The sequence below is a fragment of the Drosophila albomicans genome, chromosome 2L, assembly GCF_009650485.2.
Source record: "Drosophila albomicans strain 15112-1751.03 chromosome 2L, ASM965048v2, whole genome shotgun sequence".
NCBI classification, from domain to species: Eukaryota; Metazoa; Arthropoda; class Insecta; order Diptera; family Drosophilidae; genus Drosophila; species Drosophila albomicans.
In genome coordinates, this window is record NC_047628.2 from 14,187,391 (window position 1) to 14,208,296 (window position 20,906).

General features: G+C 35.4%; 1 protein-coding gene across 4 annotated transcripts in view; it reads left to right on the plus strand.

Annotated features, from left to right (window-relative positions):
* LOC117564629 (probable WRKY transcription factor protein 1) overlaps nt 1–20,906 on the plus strand; it is an 82,009-nt gene that overhangs the window by 48,112 nt on the left and 12,991 nt on the right. For 2 of the 4 annotated variants that reach the window (XM_034243485.2, XM_034243488.2), the window contains exon 2: nt 7,823–7,876. The exons of the other annotated variants lie outside the window; for them this stretch is intronic. In XM_034243485.2, coding sequence (XP_034099376.1) covers nt 7,823–7,876 — 54 coding nt within the window. The remainder of the gene's footprint in view (nt 1–7,822; nt 7,877–20,906) is intronic. 4 annotated transcript variants of the gene reach the window in all.

A 20,906-nucleotide genomic window follows, 5' to 3' on the forward strand; every position in this document is an offset into this window, starting at 1 on the left:
AATAATTATATTCAATTATTCTTGGCTGACACTGATTAAATGCTGTAGTTTTTGTCGCAGTGCCTTCCAATTTAATTACCTACACTTGTTTGATTAATTAACCTCTGCTTGTAATTACAATTAAGCACAGTTCGACTTCGTGCTGTATAATCTATCAACCCTCATCCGACACTCATCAATGTCAGACGCTGAACTCTGAACCCAGCGATGCACTTGACATGATCAGACTCGATTGAGCTGACTCCTCTCTGACTCTCAACTTTTAATCAAGCGAGGAGCATCGATCGGGCACAAGAACCGCCCTATTCATTAAACACACGCAAAGCGAGTCTATAATTTGTTCAAGAAATGCACGTTGTGTGACACACTTGAAACTTCAAACTGTCAGCGATTTGATGGCTGCGGCATGCCACATTCACTATACAACACATTCCTCACGCTCTTCGGGAGATCCCCAAGCCAATTAAGCAATTTGATTTGTATTCGTGTGGTCGTCGTCACATGCCACACGCACTTGGTGGACAACCTTTAATCTTGAGCCATAAAAAAAGTTTGATGAGAGACACATTTGACACACAATCGAAAGAGTTTTATGCGCATTTAATGCTTAGAGAAATATTATTATTATTATTTATTTCTTTCTTCTTTTACTATGTCGATAATAAAAACAATTTTCACTTTAGGGTCACACGGCCAGTTGACTTCTGAAAGTGATGTTTATGACTCCTCAATAAAATGAAGAGCTGCGCTGCGAGGTTTGGTAGCTTATAACTTTATGACATAAAACCGAAAGCTGACAACAAGTCGCACAAACTTTAAGTCAATTGTCAGTTGTTCGGTTGGACAATCTGAACATCTGTCAATATTTGCATTCGTTACGCCCTTAAAGGGGTCTTTATATGAAGCGTGAGTGAGTGAGTGAGTGTAAGATACTCTTGTAAATACTCTCGTAAATCACACAATGAAATATAATCATAATAATAATAATGATGACGATGATGATGAAAAAAGTGCCATAAACAGCACTTATGGCATTATTGTTACCTCTGTAAACGAATACACATATTTACACACAATAAAACGTAACATTCGATTCGATTTTGAATACCAAATGCTGGCCACTTCAAGCATGACAAACAAGCATGTGCATCCACAAGATACAATGAAACTGAAAGTTGCACATCAAGTGGGCGGTGCCTAATTAGTCGAGAGTCGTTTGCTGCTTATGATGACCTTTTGTCTTCTATGCATATCAACAAGATTTATTGACACGTAATCGCATCCAATTCCAAACAAATAAATGTTAACCCATTCAAGCATTCCGTTGTCTCAGAAGACAAAAAATATTGTCACGCTTTGCTGCGGCAAGCAACAAAGCAAAATTGTAACTTAAGATTGGAAACGAGGGGAAAATGATGCTGCTGCTGCTGCTGCGTCTGCTATTTGTTAATCGATATTTAAATTGAGTCAATTTGTGGGGCTGCCCCCATGAAGCAGTTGAGAATTGTTAGCGAGCCAATCGTTTCCCAATTTGTTATTCAATTTTCAATGCGTCCGTTTTATGGGGTATATTAAGTTAATTGTGGGCAGATTACAAAGTTTGTATATGAGTAAAATATGTGACACTTTTTATGCTATTATTTTGAAAGTTATTTACCACACAAATAACTTCTTTTTTTTATGCCCATTTGCTACCTTATCTTATATTTGTTACCTTAGCTACAGTAACTTTTTTCAAGGGTATAAGCTCTTCCCTTCAATAAATCTCTGCAGTCTCCTCTCTCTGGCACAATTCGTTAGCAATTTATCACAGAAAACTCTCAAGTTCATTTCGAAAATCAAACTGTAAAATTGTGCAAGTTTGTGTCGGAAAAGTCAAGCATTTGTTTATGCAGCTCATTGCAGAAGAGTTGAGTGCAGTTAAAGTTGAGAGTGTAGTACATATATCTACTCGTAAGTAGTATAAGCAAAAGATATTTTTGTAAATGCGGGTATTCATGTTGCACATTGGCAAACTCAACGAGTTCATAGATCAACAATGTTGTTACTGAGTGAGAGATTGTTTTTGGTTCGGGGTCTGTGGAATGTTGTATCTGTAACTCTGGGACCTGGTCACGCCATCAATGTTGAGTCAGCGCCACACAAATACATTGAGATACACATACATAGATACACACTCACATACCTAAAGTGCAATGGACACGAATCAAATGGAAGCTTGGCTGCAAATGCTGTGCGTACCCAAAGTTCAATGCTTCGACACGGCACTTGAAATTTCCTCTCGCTGTTGTTGTTGCCTTTTCTTTCCTCTATTATGTGTGTGTCTCTTTCGCTTTTTCCTGTTCACAGTGGGTGAGAGTTATACTCCCTCTATTCCACTCAGTTGTCAATTGCAGAGCTTGCCAAAGTTCCATTTTTTCTGCACTCATTCTTTGTCGACTCGCTTTTTTTTTTGTTAGTTTTTCATTGGATTTTGCTAAGTGCAGGAGGGCATGTCAAATGCCTGCAAACACAAACGGTGTACAAACAAACTTCGAGAGTGCAGAAGAAGAGTTGATCTAATAGCTGGCAAGAGGTCTGAGTACATAGCTCAGAAATGGCAAATAAATGAAGTACTTGACTGCAAAAATAATGAAAAATATAGTTTTGCTGTCCCAAATGAGGAATCATTGAGGCATCACTTGAAGAATTTATAGCCACCACTTGTATAGCAGTTGTATAAAGAATTTAATTCAGAAGAGACATTAATAACCTTTATTTTCTATATTTATAGCGTTTGCTTTTGCTTTTTTCTATATTTTATATGCTAAATTACTAACAGTCAAGTGGAGTCCGCATTTAGAATAAGTGCAATTGATTTCAATATTGGCATGTTTATTATAGATTATAGATTTCTATCTATAGCAATGTAAGGTCCCTAATTGTTATTTTGATTTAAAATGTTAATTTAATTACGAGAGAGTTAGTTGTCAGTCAGAAGCAAAACACACATTGACAAGTATCTACAATAATCCGGTTTTATTTTTTACTTTGAATGTAACTGCAATAAAACCAAGTATCTATTAAAATTAACTGCAGAAATCTGATGTCAATATCTAAAGCATGTTTAAGTTTATGGAATTCTATATGCATTAATGTAATGTGCTTAATTGAATCAATACTTGACTGCACATTAAAGATAACTGCCTTTGAATTATTATTTTTGCTTTAAAATGTAATTTTTGTATAGAATATGCAGTATAATGCAATTCATATCGAAATAATATATTATATATAATTTTTCTTCAACTGACTTACTTAATAACTTCTAAATACAATTATTGAATCTCTTCAACTTCTTTCAAAGTTCTGTAAGCTAGCCACAAAATGAGTTTAGCAGATCATCACTTCACTAACTTAATTATTTAATTGCTGATACAAAATTTCCCCTCTGTCTCTTAACAACGACTTGCTGATACTCTCAGCAGCAGCTGCAACAGCAATGATCATTGATTATGAGTCGCCAATGGGACGCACTAACATTTGTTGCATGTTGCAACTTCCTCCATCCACAAAGCTTATCGCTTGCCATAAATTTGTCACGCTTCACACAAACATCCCAACAAACTGCCCAGAGACAAGACAACAACACTCGTGCTGTCAAAAAAGTCACCAAAAATTTGACATGAACATTCGAATATTAACAAATAAAAAAAAAAAGAAAAGCAAAGAAATGAAAGAAAACAACAACAAAAAGACATTATCAATTACGCCACTTAATTATTTTTATTGGAGCATAAAATGCTCCATTTCTCGGCAATGCGGCGACAAATATAAACATTCACGACAAACGAGACACTGTCTTCTTCTCCTTCTCCTCTCTCTCCTCTCCACAATCTCTTTTTGTTTCTCCCCTTGGAACATCGGAACATGTGTCAATGATGTGCTAATTGTCGCGTGCCCACTTCTGTGTGACTTTTTGGGTTTTTCTCTGTGATCTCTGTGCCATGGCATGGCTTTCCCACTCCCAGTTCTTGTGGCTGTATTTTGCATAATATTTCTGAATTGAGAAATTGAGAAATACTGCCAATTTGAAGGCTTGGCCCAGTCACAGTCACAGATAATTTGTTGCGCAAAATAAAGAAACAAAATGCAAGCTGAAGGCGTTTCACACTTTCCAATTCAATTTGAGTTTCAGTTTTCTCCCATTTTATTTCAATTCATTTATTTTCATTTTTTCCGCTTTTCTTCTGCTGGGAACATGGAACATGGCAATAAGGAAGTGTGCCACAAAATGCATAGCAAACAAACCGGTTAATGAACGTGCCACAAAACGATGCACGTGATTTGTTTTTTTTTTTTGCTGGGCAAAACTCTGCTAATCAATATTTATAGGCATTTTTAGAAAGCAAAAGAAAACGTTTGCCGCTTTTTGTATTATTCTCGCATAAATTAAAATAACATTTAATATTATGCTTGCATATTTATATAAGAAAATATTTATTGGTATTTTATTGTTATTACTTGTGGTATTTAAATGAATTTTTGGAAAGACGTGGTAGGCCTCGAAGCTGTACAAAAAGGAATGTATTCGTAAACAGATTTTTCCCATAATACTTTTACACATTTTTGAAATTAAATTTTTTTAACCCAGCTGTAATCCCTGTTGAATTAAATTTAATGCTTGCATATTATAATTTATAGTTATTGCTTGTAGTATTTAAATGCATTTTTCCGAATGTCTTTAGTACATGAAATAATCTTTTCGTTAACAGATTTTTTGTACATTTTTCACACATTTTTATACATATGTAACACCAACGTGTCAATTCAAATAAGATTATAATGTTATAATAATAATCTCACTGCGTTCGCACGATTTAGTGATAAAAAAAACATGCATAATCTCTGTTGAATAAATATTTGAATGACACTCATGAATCATTCGAGTGCATTTAAGTGCACCGAACAGAGAGAATCTGCATCCACTGAACCACAACTAAAATATTTACTGATTGAAATAAATATCGACAGAATACTTATTAGGTAAAAAACAAAAATAAACCAATTGTAATTAGCAGAGCAGTTTTGACAATTGGCAGCTTTTGCGAGCAATTAAAAAACGGTGGAAAAAAAAAGTTGAATTAATGCAACAGTTTCGAGCCACATGTGGCATGTGTGTGCATTGAATCGCAAATCGTTAATTGCCTTTTTGTCTTGATTGAAAAACTATTTCGATTGCAGTATTGCAGTGTCTTTTTTTAAGCAATATTTACATATTTATTTTTTTTTATTATTTGTTGCCGCTTTGACAATAAGTAAATTAAGGCCACAAATTGACACCCGCGTGGCGAACCGAAAATTCACGAATGTCGCAGTAACAACAAACACAACAACAATAGTGAAGGCAACTCTGCAGTTGATTTACAATTGTAAATAATTTATGAATGCAACAATTTGTGGCAGGATTGCAGCGACAGCAGCCTTGTGCATTGTTTGCGAGAAAGTTGAACGCACAATTCAAACAATTTATTTCGATGTTGATGTTGATGATGATGATGATCGAATATGTGCAGCCTGGGAATTGTTTGAGTTTTAATGAAATGCATTGCATTAAAGCGCAATTAAATTCGCGAGCATGGAATGCATTTCACTTGTCAACATTTTGTGGCGTTTAAAAACGCGCCCAACTCGCGGCAACATGTTGCAAAGCGATGCGCGCGCAAAGCCATAAAAAAAAAATACAGCAGAAAACTCAACTTGCAACAAGGGCAATAAAAACAACGCCCAAGTGCGGACAGCGTGCCACTCAGTTGTCGTTGTTGCCGCTGTTGTTGTTGTTGCAAATTGTTGCTGTTGCTGTTGGGTGTCTATTGGATCCGTTTGGGATGTTGATTGATGGGCCATTGGCAGAGGCAGCTTTTGTGCCACGCCAGTTGAAGGCCAACGCTGCATACTAAACGCTGTCATGACTCAACAAGTTGCAACACTCGAATACACTTCCATACACACACACACACACTCGCAGATAGAATCGAATACACCCACACCACAGCAATTTGCGGCTTATGGTTGCGGCTGTTTGCATATAAACAGCAGTTGCTTATGATGATTATATAGGGATTATTTTGCGCAAAAACTTCGAGCACCAATTGACTGTGTGGGGCAGGTGGAGAGAGTGCGGGATGAGTGGGGGTGCACGTTTACTGTATCTATCAGCCATCGAATGTGTGTGCAACATTTAATGATTGTCTCCCCCGGGTGATTAGATGAGATTGCAACAAGTTATTTTGATATGCGTAGCGCATTGATTTAAGTTTAGCGTGTGGCAACTTCAGGCCCTCTTGCAGAAGCTCTGGTTTTATGCCTCATTATTATGCGTATTATGCCATCAAAGTATGCGCTATTTTTGCCATATAATTGAGACAATCGAACGTGCAACTTTAAAGCTTTAAATAGAATGGCATTTTTATCGAAAACAGCATTTAATGTTGAGCTAAGTTGTTAGTATTTACGTTGTCATATAAACTTTTATACATATCTAGTATCTATGTCGTATATACTGTATGTAGTATATTTGTAAATATACAGTATATTTATATTGTATAGAGTATAATAAGAATCACATGGTATACTCAGATATGGTATATATGTAAATATGTACATAAATGTATATTATACTAGCGTGTCATTAACATCTCACAAAATGTTAAAGTAAAATCTAATTTATTTAAATTTCGACAAAACATTTTTTACTTTTCTTATGCAGGCATTCGATTAGTAGTTATTATAATTTTAATTATCTTATGGTAAAATATATAATTGTACCTTTAATTGAGTCTCATACATTGCCAAAACATTCAAATATAAATTGAAGCAACTCCTCATAAGTATTGTAGTATAATTTACTTTCAGTTCTAGTTATGTATTTAAAGAACAAAGTCAGTTATATTTGTAAATGCATTATATACTCTGCCTTCAAATTAAGTTGAATCTATCATAATGACATCTTTTCAATACACATCTAATTATTCAACAACTTACTCAACTTTCCATTTTCTTTAAAATCGTTCACATTTAATTACGTATTCTTCGTTTATTTATCATAAATATTAAATTATAATTTTATTTAATTTTTTTAATTGAAATTCTCTACCTAAATCACAATTTCAAACAGTTGAACTTATTGTTTGACAATGCGTAATTTACTCTGCCTTCAGATGAAGTTTTGCTTACTTCCTCTTTCTCTACTCAATTTTCTATATATCGCTATAATTACAAAGTAGCATCTCAATCTCCAAGGCAACCGCAAAGTACAACTTATTTGCTTGCCTCACCGCAAACGCTTAATGAATATCTTGTGGCAAATTAATGCATGCGGCAAATGCAACGGAGACTTGCCACCAAGTGAATCAAGCACTATCTGTCACACTGTGTATATGTGTGTGTGTGTGTGTGTGTGTGTGTGTGTGTGTGTGTGTGTGTGTGAGTGGTTGAAGTGGTGCTGCGGTGGCTATTGGCAAAATGCTGTCCAAAGCAAACAACTGTCGACCATTAAGCGATTTACCGAGAACCGAGAAGTTGCAATAATTTTTATGTCTGTCAGAGAGAAAGAGAAAGAGAGAGAGTGAGTCGCAGGCAGTTAGGTGGAGGTGCCTCAAGGGGCTGCAACTGGACTGTAAAAACTTTGTTTGGCCACATTTGTAAGCCATAAACGAGGCTTCTAACTTTGACTTTACAACTGTCTCGCACTCTATCTCGCTCTGTAAAAGTTTAGCAAGTAGAAAAGTACCTAGAACAATAATTCTTATGCTTATTTTTCGCTTCTCTACTTCAATTGCAGGCAAAGGCAGCCGAGGGACTTTTGCTGTTGTCAGACACCAACAACAATGGACATGTAAGTAACCGAAACAAACACGAAAATGAATGCGAATACGAATACGCAAACGAATACTTAGTTAAGAGCCACCCACATATGTGAGTACCCGTAGTTGTCTCTTTGCGCTGTCTGTGTGTGGTCTCTTTGCCACACTCTGCCATTAAGTGAGCCACTCCTGACAACAGCGCTTTGCCGCTTCCGCTTTCAAATGGCAAAGCATTGAACTTGCAACGCCCCCTCCACTCACAAGTAGTAGAGGGAGACCAGTTGTGCTAGAAAGAGAGAGAGACTCACATGCGAGGTAGATGAACCCGCTATGATCACATAGAGCAACAGCAACCACAACAGCAACCACATCAGCAACCACAACAGCAACAGCAGCCGCAACAACCACAATAAGCGTCTGTTTAACGATCGTGACCAATTTTGTTGGTCAAGTCAACAACGAGACATGAGCAAATATTTACATTATACGATCGTCTGACAACAACACTCAGTCTGCAAGTGCAGTGCAGTCTCTAGTTTATCGCTTGTCTAACCTCCCCTCCCCCTGCCCCCGACCTGCACTCTCTGCAGCTGCTAGTCAATCAAATAGGTCTCTGTCTCGTCTGTGCTTCGAATATTCAATTGACTCGAAGCACTTTTGGAGGCGCCTCTCAAGTCTGACTCAGACAGAATCAGTCTCGAAACGTGACGAATTGGTTTTGTTTATGGGCAAATTTCATTTCGCTTGTCTTGCAATTTCATTTAATAGTCGCACTTTAATTGAATTGTTAACTTGACGCTGATTTGACTTGAAATTTCATTTATATGCATATTCTGTATTTTTCTTGTTTTTTACTTCATCTTTAATGCCCAGCCAAATAGTAGCCTTTGACCCACTTTGAAAAGTAGCCGCACTTGGCAACAACTGTGCAACAGTCCTTCTTGCCTTTTACCTTTTGGGCTCCCTCCCCTCAGAAAAGTTTATGGCTTTCATTTGCGGACTTGCCACGAAAATGTGGCACAATGTTTACGTTGTTGTGTGGTTTTGCCTTTTGGCCAACAGCGCCAACAGCGCCAACGGCTAACTAGAACAATAACAATAACACTACCCAGCAACAATACACAAAACACATTTATCTGCGGTGCACCAAAAGCTTAGATATGTTTTTAAGCAACCTTAATAACATTTTCTTCCCCCATCCTTTGCTTGCCCCATAAACATTGTTTAACACACGCTCATGTTTGTGGCTTGCAAGTCAGAGAGTTTTCTTATACATTTTGCAGCTATTGCATGGTAATTTTCATCTTAAAGAGCGAACAAATTGTGCAGAGATTTCTTAAAGGAACAATTGCTTGTTTAGGGCAACATTTATTGAATTCATTTTAATTTTTGGTTGATTTTATTTCTCAAATTTAATAATGCAACAAAGCTGTGAGGCTAAAAGTTTTAGGCCAATTGGGATTGTGTTCAATAAGAAACAGTTTTTTGTTTAATAAACAAGTCTATTGAATTCATTGAAATCTAAAACTTTAATAACAAATGCATTAGCAGTTATTTCATAAATGTCCTTGAGCAAACAAAGTGTAAATCCCTAAAAAAAATATAAGTTTCATTGTGCAACGATAGTCTTAATATAGAGTTAGTTGTATTCAAAATATGAAACGTAAAAAGCAATTACATTTTTGGTGACCTTTTTTATTATAAAAATCAGAAAAAAAAATTTAGGCATAAATTAAAAGGAAAGGAAAGCAGATTATTTTGTACCAATCTTTAAAATAATATATGTATAAAATATACATTTATAAACGCTGAAAAAAATCTTGTAATCAGTTGCAAACATTTGTAGTTTAGAATTGATATGAAAAAGGTAAATATGAAATTTAAAAAGTGAAAATCAATCACAATCACAAATCCCAAACAGAATTTTAAGCTATTGGGCAGATATTTGCTTAAAAATCATTTCTTTTACGCCAAACATTTATAGCATAAAGAAATTAAATTAACAATAACAACTTGTAACTAAAGTTATTAAATTTCATAGAGCGAAAGCTGAGGAAATCCTTCACTGAATTTTTAAAGCAGTTTTTGTTATTTTTAAAAAATTGTTTGAATTTCATTATTTAAGCTAAACATCAAACTAGAAACAAATTTCATCGATTGGAAATTTCACAAATCCTTAACAGAATTTTAGGCTATCAAATTTCACAAAGCGAAAGCTGCTCAAATCCGAAACTGAATTTTTAAAACGGCTGCAAACTTCTATAGTTATTTTTTTTTAGAATTTATTTGAATAAATTAAAAATCATAGTTGAAACCCCCATTTAGTCAATACTTAAACAAATTTCGACAAATGAAAACGTGGCAAATCCTAAACAAAATTTTAGGCTAATAAAATAATAAATTGCAGCCAGCTAAATGACACGTTGGAGTGCATAAAAAAGAAATAGTAAAGCTGAACATTGCTGTGTGTGTGTGTGTATAAAAATATTTACGCATAAATTGCCATTTTGTGTGACGCAGCGTGAATTTATTTTTCGACACGAGAACCAATTTGGACTTCTGTCAAATGCAGTCAAATGGCAAAACAAAATGCGAAATGTCAACGCAACGCAATGCGATGCGATGTTATGCGAAGCGATGCCCAAAGGACACGTGGACGACACTGAAGGGACAATGAATGGGCCCAAAAGGTTGTGGGCGTGTTTTAGTGGTTTGGGGGAATGGGGAATGGGGGAATGGCCATTAAAATGACCATAAAATGCACACACACCGAAACAAAACATATGTTAAAAAGGGATAACGGCGGCAAAACGAATGGCAAACATGTTAAACATCAGCGCAAAATATTTAAACAAATATTTGCGAAACATGCACAAACATGAATCGGACAGTTGGTAAATTCAATTTGAAGCCCACAAAAGCCGCGTAACGGGTTTGAATTGTTTTGATTACAATCGTTGTTGCATGGGGCATGGCTTTGGCTCTGGCAGTGGCAGTGGCAGTGGCAAGCTGGCCAAATGGAGCTTATCCAGCTGAATGACCAACACTTCTGACACGACACGTCAACTGAATATACATAACTAAAATTAACAGAGAAAATTCCACAATTCAAATATTGAAATATGCAACGTTTGCAACGTTAGCACAAATATACAACAAAAGTATATTTCATTTTAATTTAATGCAAACATTTGTGCAGTCAAAAAATTAATTATTAAATTCTTGCAGACAGAATGCGAATTTTAATTACATTTTTTGTCGCTCACATTTATAGAATCAGACTCAGCAACAATTGAAAGTGAGCTGCCGTAATTAACGTGGATATTTATGGGAGATAAAGAGCATATAAAATTAATAAATCGTTCATTATGTGCGCTTATTTGGACAGAACTATTTATTAAACTGAAACGCAGCAATTTCCGGCAACAACAGAAATTACACTTAAATCAACGTGAATTACGTAAATAATACTTATATTATTTGTTAAGTTGCCGGCTTATTCAATAATTCGGAAGTTTTAACAATATTTAAAAATCCACTTTGATTACGGTAATAATATTTAGATTATTTATAAAGTTGTTGTGAATGAAAAATGCTTTAAGTCCTTCAGAATTTTAAATATTTCCCAACTTATTTTAATTTCTGTAAATACTTCTGAAATTGAAAAATATTTCATTATCAAAGTCTGCACACTTAATTTAGCTATTAATACAATATTTAAATTATTTGTAAAGTTGTCAGCTTATTCCATAATTCCTTCAGAAGTTTTAACATTTTTCAATTAATTGCAATCTTTTTTAAATGTCTTTCAAATTGAAAAATATTTCACTTTCAAAGTCTACATCCTTCATTCTACGAAATGTAATTGAACTGTTCTTTTATGAGCACACTCGAGATTGTAATTGAGCTAGGCATACAATTAAATTACACTCTTTCTTCTCGCCCAACTCTTTTCATCAAAACTATTCCCACAAAGAAAAGGATTCTTGCACCCGACATAAAACCTAATTTGATTGTAGACTGCAATATCTTCTACCTGCTGTCTGTTCCCAGTTCATTAGACTCTATTAGAGAGCGGCAAGAACAATAGAAACACACACACACACACAGAAAGAAGAAGAATAAGAAGAAGAGCAAACTGCAGCTTCTGGAAGTCCATTCAATTTACTTGCCGCTGTGTTGAGCAAACAAAAGAAGGGTGAGGTTCAAAGTGCAGCGCTCGGGAGATTAACAAAGATTGCACTTGTTCTGGGCAGAGGTTTAATGCACGATAAGGCACAAAGATGAATACGAGTACAGCTATGTAGAGAGGGGAAATGTACTTGAAATGCCAACTGATAACGCCTCAAAGCAAAGAAGAAACCGTTTGACAACAGCTTAGAAACCGCGCTACTCAAGAGGCTAATGAGCAATCCAAGTTGACAAGGGACCCAAAAACCAATTAGCCATGGGAAACTGATAATTTTAAGCTACCAAAGGCACAGATACATTGGCTTAAAAAGTTTTTTAATTAAATTGCAATCACACACCAAGCCCCGAAAACAAGTCACAAAATGCCACAGCGCAGGAGAAGTTCAACTATTTTTTGGCCATTTGCTGTTGCTGTTGTTGTTGTTGTTGTTGGCTTGTGTAAACTATGCAGACAGAGGACACACGGCGCCAGCTGCACTTAATTGAAATGATATAGAAAACATTCTGAGAGTATTTGAAAGCAACATAAGCCAATGAACCCTAAAGTCAAAGCCAATTCATTCTCTCTTTTGCCTCAACATCCTCTGGGTCCTCGTCTCAGATTGATGAAGAGAAATTCTTGAGAAATTTGAGCTGGAAACTGGAAACGTGTTTAAACGTCTTCAGCTTCAGTTGAACTTTGTGTGAATTTTAAGCCCATCATCATTTATTTAAAGCACTTTTGCACTGTCATGGATCACAGCGATGAGCATCTAAGGTAAAATGATGAAAAATTAAATGTAAAATCGAAATTGAAATCAATAAATTGCAATGCCTGGAGGCAATATGGATGGATGCCGCCGGCAGAAAATCCCAATAAACTGTCATTAAATATGCATATTAAATATGAATGAATTTATCTCAATTGATGTACGTGTGTTTGCCAGACTCTCTCAGTGTGTGTGTGTGTGTGTGTGTGTGCGGGTCGTGTGGCATAAGAAATTATTACCAAGAGACGAGAGATGGGAGATAAAACAAAATTGCATAAATTGTATTTTACGAAATACTCGTGGCTTAAATACGACCAATTTGTTTGCAAGGTGCGTTACAAAAATATGGCTTTCGTTTACAAAATTTAATTTTAACGACATGTTAAATTTATAGAATCGTAACATATACATTTCGGTTTATTGCTGTACTTAAGAATATGATAAAAAATTCTCTCATTTATGTTGCTAAATTTCTGCACAACATTTTGAACAAAGCTTCGACTTTCATGCAACAAGTTTTGTAAACTAATTTAAAGAAAAGTTTTCAAATCTTTTCAAGAGCAATCTGGTATAAGAGCTCTATAGAGAATTGTGAGACTCACAGTTGTTGTTGAGCTACAGTGTTGCATGTTAAATAGGTTTAAAATATTATATAAGCCTAAGGATATGAGGACATTTTTGTTTTTTTAAAACTAATTTTTATTCTAAGAATCGAATTAATGCAAATTGTAATTATTTTAATTTATAGAATCATTCAAAAACTCTCTGCAAAGATTTTATAGTTTTCATTTTTTTAATATACAAAGCAAATACTCTTTTTTAAGAGGAGAGATTTTAAAGTTTTCCTTTACTTTACTTTATTTGACGAGGATTAATTAATATTATAGAAATGTCACTACTCAGAAATGTATTTAAACACAGCTTGAAATTTAGTTAGCAGATTTTTTAATACTTTATTCGTTATTCACAAATTCACTTTCAAAGACATCTCGATTTGAAAGCAATTATTAAAACTCAGTCAGCGCCTTGTTCATTCAATCATTTTTGCTACACTCGCTTTGAAAGTGCAACTGCTCGTTATAAGAAATTTATCGTCACTGCATCTGCTTCCCTCTGGTGCCTCCTTCGGCGTCTCGAATTTATTTATTTTCAATCAATGTTTGGCTCTTCTACATCTTCTGGCTTTGCCTTTGCCGTCGTCGTTGTCGTCGTCTCCTTGTTGTACATGGTCTGCAACTTTGTCGCCTCGTTTTCCCACTTTGGGCAGAGAGCGCGTGCCTCTGGAATATTTATGAGCTGTGTGCTCTCTCTCTCTTTCTCTCTTGTACTGTCTTTCGACCAGGGTCCGAAGCGTCAACCGACGGAAATCAATGTTCACCCACTTGGCAGTTGGCAGTTGGCAAGACGAGGCAAGGACGGCGCCAAAATGAAACGGCTCCCACAATGGCCTCCAAGCTCCAAGCTGCATGTTTGATGCGCATGTTACGCACGACAGACGGGGGAACTGAGAAGAGAGAGAGAGAGAAAGAGAGAGCGAAGCGGGGGTGCAAGTGAAAGTCGTGGAAATTAATTTCCCAGCAAGTCATTAATATTAAGTGCAAAAACCCAAAAAAGGCCATAAGACTTGCACATAATGAGAGAGTCTCCAACGGCTTCTCAACTCAACTCTCTGCCTTCTACAATGAATTGTCGCCAGTTGTTGTTGCTGTAGCTGTTGCCGTTGCTCGGCTCCTCATCTCGCTTACTGTCAGTTGCCTTAATTGCTGCAGCATTTATACGATAAACCTGCCGCTCTAGTCTCTAGTTGAAGTCCAGTCCAATTCGTTTCCTGCTCAAATGGCGTTTTGATTTCCGTTTCCGTTGCGTTTTTTTCATCTCCGCTAAATTGTTGCCTCGTTTTTGTGTTTTCTTTTTTTTTCTTTTTTTGTTGGCCCAAAACTCTTTCACCACATACAGCTGCTGCCTCGTTCCGCAATACAAATGTGATTTATTGATCAAAATTACGCCAACTGAGAGTTAGAAAAAATAATAACAAAAAAATATGCTCTTAGTGCCGAATTAGCTATGCTCTAAAATTGCATTTTTTATTCACAAACTTTAGTATTCAGTATATTTAATAAACAAATTGACAATTCGAAACAGATTTCTTAAAGAATCAGCAAATTTTAAAAGAAATATTTAAAACAAATTTATTAAAATTAAATACAAAGCGGAAAAACTACTCAAATCCTAAACGAATTTTTCAATTTCGTTGCATATCTTAAAAATTATATTCTTAGATTTTAATTGAAGAAATTAAATATTAAACTACTTTCACTATTAATTCCGAACAATTACAAACTTTCGATCTTCAAAGCAAACTGTTGCTCAAGACGCTTTGAATGTTAAATTCAATTAAATGAATGGCAATAGTTTAGTATTCAATGTTATATTTACGATTCACATTTTTATAATTATCTAAAAAATTGAATGCTTTTAATAAATTTATTAAAATTATTAGGCATGTAATAGTTCTAATATCTCAATTATGAATTTGTAGTTTTTGGTTAGCAAAAAACTGTAGTAAATGCAGCTTGTAAAAGTTTTTGGACTCGCATTGTTAGTGTATCAAAACTATTTTATCGCCTTTGGCTTTTGGCTTAGCTCCTTTTTTTTTGGTTGCTGTTGCGTATTTCTATTTTATTTTTTGTTTTTGTGTTTTTCGGATTTCCTTTAAAATCGATAGCAGAAAATTTATGAGCAACGTTGCCATACTAAATGAATTTATGGCTAGCGTTTAGCACTAGCTGTGGGAGTTTTAGATTAAGGGATGGCGAGGGAGGAGGAGGAGGAGGAGTTGGGATAAAGCTGCTTGCATTTCGTGTACTGTAAAATATGCGTAACTTTTGCTCCTCGTAGTTGTTGCTGCAGCTGCAGATATAGATGTATGTGTGTGTGTGTGTTAGATCTGCCCGCAGCAACAAGCCACTATGGGAAATTTGACCACTTTCTCTGGCCAAAAGTCATTTTTTGAAAGTTGGCAGATTGAACTAATTTTATGTGCAATGTGTTCACAATAGATCATTCATCAATGTTGCATACCAGAATTTTCGATAGATGGCGCCACTCAAGAAATATCAGCTGATAAACACAGCTGTGTGAATGGCAGTTCACGTGTTTTTGCATATTGCATTTTTCTTGCAATTTTCCAATTGTCAATAATGAAAAATTAAAGCACATTGTTCAAATTTTTGAAATGAGTTGTATCCACAGTGGTTTGTATTATGTGTTTGTGCTTGTGAAATGTGTAAAAAAATCGTGTTGTCCCCTGAATAGATTAAAATTGTTAATAACCTAAAAAATGGATATTTTTGATGGAGTCTCATTTTTCGAAAGCTGTGAAAAGTGACTGCACCAGATTGCCTCGATGAAATGTTTTCTATGTTGTAGAGTATTTCATTCTTGTTCAAATGAGAGTAATTAAAAAGATCACAAATAACCACAAATCCCTTAAATTTTAATTTTTAGAACGTAATCTTACAGCAAAAATTTAGAGTTTTAGGTTAAATGAAAATTAATGTCGAGAAAAAAAAAAACAAAATTGATTTTTTTTGTTAACTCTTATATGTAGTATGTGATATAAGTAGGAAAAAAGTGATTTTACCACCAAAAAAAATGAAAAATTTTAAAAAACAAATTGCATGAAATTTTTTTTTTTTTGTAATTTTTATTAAATTACAACGTGCCACGCCCACTAATGTTACAAAATATATAAAATAATTATTATAGAAACATTTCTTGTATAGTATTTTAAACATTTTCGCAAAATTACTTAAATTAAAAAAAAAGGGGGCGGTGCCACACCCATTTTTTTTTAAATTTCAATAGATAATGGTTGTCTTAACCTAATGCAAAAAACCGATTTGAATTATCTTGCTCCGTTCTTGAGATATTAATTTTGGCCAGAGAAAGTGGTCAAATTTCCTATAGTGCAAGCCCGCAAAAAGTTGGCAACACTGAAAATTCATTTTGGTTTTTGGGCTTCGTTTGTGTTTTTTTTTTCTCATTGTTTTTTATGTTTTTCTCCCGTTTTGTTTTGTTCGACGCTTTGTGCGAAGGAAAAACTTTTTGCGGTTTGTGTTTTTCGCCTAAAAGCAGGCTTTAAACTTTACATAACCCGCGCAGAATGAAGCAGGTTCACCGACTGCAGTTAGCCCTCGCAAGTTGCAGTTTTTAAATTTTGTGTGAGAGACGTTCATAAATTTTGACACTTTTTGGCTTTACGGCCAGTTGGCCAGCTTCTTCACAGCAGCATCAGCAGCTGTAGCTGCAGGTCGCTGCTGGCTGTTAACGGTTTTGACTGCCTGGTTGGTTGTTGGTTTTGACTGCGCTTTTTGGCCGCACACATCGTCAGCGCCATTGCCATTGCAGAGTTGCCAAGTATTTTCTGTGGTTTTATCTATGCAAAGTAAACTTTTGGCTGCGGTTATGCAAAGCCTTTTGAATTGCAAACTAGTTCACAGTGGGCGATTTGGTCCCGCTAGCGGCATTTAATTCAAATTTTCAAATTTAAAAATCCGTTAATATTTTTTCACATATCGATAGCAGATGCTTTGATTAGATTTTTAAAAGCTTTTTGAAAGCTCTACGATCAGCTGATCATCAGCTGTGATCGGTCAAACACACCATATGATTTCGCAAAGAGCTTTACACAATTTTTTCTCTTTGCGCGCATGGAATTTGAGTTCCTCGGAAATTTATAATTTTTGGTGAATTTGTTAGAAGTTTGGTTTTTTATAATATTCAAGGTATGTATTTTTAAAAAATCAATGTTTGTGACCGGTCTATAAATGTGTAGCTCATAAAACGTAGTGGTAATTCAGTGTATTAACAACTAGCCCGGATTAGCGTACACCTGTCCTTCGTGGAGTAGAACTTAATTTGTTCAACTAAGTCCAGTCTAACTCCTTTATTAGCCGAAAGTGTGAATCAGTGGCGTCCAAAATGTGTAATATCAACTGATATTATCTGCTAGCCTTGAAACTATGGTACTTTTTAGACACAGTGTTAGTACCAAAAAGGGATCTTTTTTTAGTATTGCACTCAGAAGTCATCCCATTTTTTTCCATCATCCCATCATTTTTTAGATAAAGTTTATATATGAAATATGTTAATTGAAGTTCAAATAAAATAAAAATAAAACAAAATTTTAAATTTAAAAAAAAAATTTTTTTAAATTAAAAAAAAAAATTAAAAAAAAATTAAAAAAAAAATTTTTTAACTTAAAAAATTCTATGATTTTTTTCTGATCAGTGAAAAAAAACCGACTGAAGATATCTATTTTAGTTTAGAAGTTATTAATTAAATGCCGCTAGCGGGACCAAATCGCCCACTGTGTAGTTGAGCGAATTATACATACTACCACCAGAGATACTTGTGCTTGAGTTATGCTCGCATGCATGCGAATGACGTCTCGCTTTTGACCAGCACATGCCCAAGCAATACTCGACCGCAAAAGCCGTTGAGGTCGTCACTCAACTCAGCACTCGCACTCACATAGTTGTCCTAATTAATGCCCTTAATGCGGTGCTAGATCCTTGAGAACTCTTTACGCTAATTCCCTCCGTCTTGCTATTTTAATGCCGTCGACAGAGGGAGAGCTCAACCAGAAAATTATAAACCCAGATGAGTTATGGCAAAGTCTGCAGCATGCTGGCCCCCATCACAAACGTATTTGTTAAGTAAATCCTTTGAGCAAATCATAAATTGCATAGCTAAATCATCAGTCATCGAGTTTGTGCAGTCAACTCCGAGAGTTACTCTGCAGTCTGGGCAATTTAATTGCTGTCGTGGCTCTTGAGTTGCAGCTGAAGTTGCGCATCTGTTGATGGCACTTTCCACTTCGTTGCATCGTTGGATATTTATCACCTTTAGAGAGCAACTGCTTCACTTGCAGACTGCAGAGTTTGCTGCTGCTGTCAACTTGCGTTGCTATTGTGCCCCCAAGATGAAGCAGCTGTCTGTCAGTCAGTCTGTCTGGCTGCAAGCCTGTCAGCGTCCTCATTGCATTCATCACAGTTCTGCGCTTATTAAAAACTGCGCACACTTTTTTTCTGTACTCGAGAGTGTTGGCGAAGACAGTTTGCCAGTCTGTCATACACACCAAGTGGCAAACGAGACGCGTTGAATTGATTGCTCGACTGCATAGCAACAGCGTGCCTCAATTTATTATTAGCTCAATAGAAATATTCTGTGATCCCCACACTCACACACAAATCACGCCGTCAATTTGTGTCGTCTGTTAATCCTTACTGTTTGTGGTTTACTGGCATGCTTCAGTTTTTTTTGCTGCATACTTTCAGGCGCACGTTACTTGCTGGGTTTTTGTTTTGCATGCAAATTGCGCATACGCCACGCATGACAATTGCATATATCTTATTGTTGTTTTCATTTTGCTGTCGCTTTTTTGCGTTTGAAATATATGTGCATACGATAAAAGTCAGCTGCCAGATAGTGGCGTAAATGTTTAAAAACTGCAAGTGAAACAGACACAGCCACACAGCAACTGGCACCAAAACTTGAAACTGAACAGAGAACTACAGCAGCAAAAAAAAAATAAATTGTCAAAAGCGTTTTGTATGCACATCGCTCGAAAACTTTGACAACAAATAAAAACAGAACAAATAATAAAGTTTTTTGTGCTAAATATGGAACTTTAAATGCTCTGCAAATTGGAGTTTCATTCGTAGAGTAAAATATGAGTTTCACATTTTAAAGAACGTTTAGCAAAATCAGCAATATAAATTAAATAGATCAACAAGCCAATTTGAAAATCATTTTGAGTGTTAATAATTATTAAAGTTTATAACAAGATAACATATACGACAAAATTTTAACTATTTATATAAAAAATTAATTTAGAAGTACAAAAAAATTGATCATTTATATGAAAAAGAAGCTATACGTCTAACACTATTCATTTTAATTATGAAAATTGTAATAATAGAACATTTGTGAAAAATTAATTTGAACATAATAGAATTTATATGATTTATCAAGTAGCAAATAAAAAAAGAACTCGCAGTTAAAGTAGAGTAATTTTTACACAGAGAATGGCCCCAACAATGCAATAGAAATATTCTCGTAATTGTTGTTTACACAGAGACGCAGTGTTGCACATGGAACATAAAGTGCAACTGAGTTGACCCTCTTCCCCCTCACCATAACTTTCCCCCTTTTAGCTCCTGCAAAGTTCACCTTCGTTACCTGTTTGCTTGATGCGTTTTGCAATTCATATAAATTTTATTTGTTCAACTTTATAATGGCAATGAAGTTGATGTTACCACAAAGCTTTCATGCGCTATGTGTGTCTGTGTGTGTGTAAAAGAGATGGCAATAATAGCAGAGAAGGAGATAGCAAGCAGCACACACACAATATATAGAAAGTTTGTTGTGTAAAAGTTGATTGTTAGCAAAAAAGTTTGTTCTTTTAGGGTAACGCATAAATTTGTATTATTTATTGTGAGCGAAAGAGGAAAAGGAAAAGAACTGTAATGGTTCAATCTTTTTGCTGCATTTGTTAGCTGCTTTTTTGTGGCATTTGATTTTGTCGATTGCAGTCATCAAGCAGCTTATTGGCAGCCAACTAAACTGACCCAGCTGCAGGACAACTTCAAGAATAACAATCTCTTATATTATTATTCTTACATTTTATTGCCCAAAGGGACCCTTTGTTGTTAAATAGAACAAGAACCAAGACCGAGACCCAGGCACTTGGCCTTTGGCATTTGTAAACTTAATTATTGCGTATACGACACGTTTACATTGCCTAATACATGCACAGCCCACACACAGAGACGCGTATATTTATATTTATATAGCTATCAGGTTGTTGCTTTTGCTGCTACTTTTATTTATGAGCTGCTTTAGCATTTGCACAAAATTTCCCAGGTGTCTTATTTTTCACTCGAACTGACTTTAAAGAACTGCTTCGTTTCGTTTCATTTCGTTGCGCTGTGTTCTGTTCTCTTGTGTTGTGTTGTGTGTTGCGTTATTTAAATTTGATCAAGCGCTTGAATATTTCATGTTCAGCTCGCAATGACTACGTGCAGGTTACTTCTCAGTCAGCTTTTGCCTGCAGTCA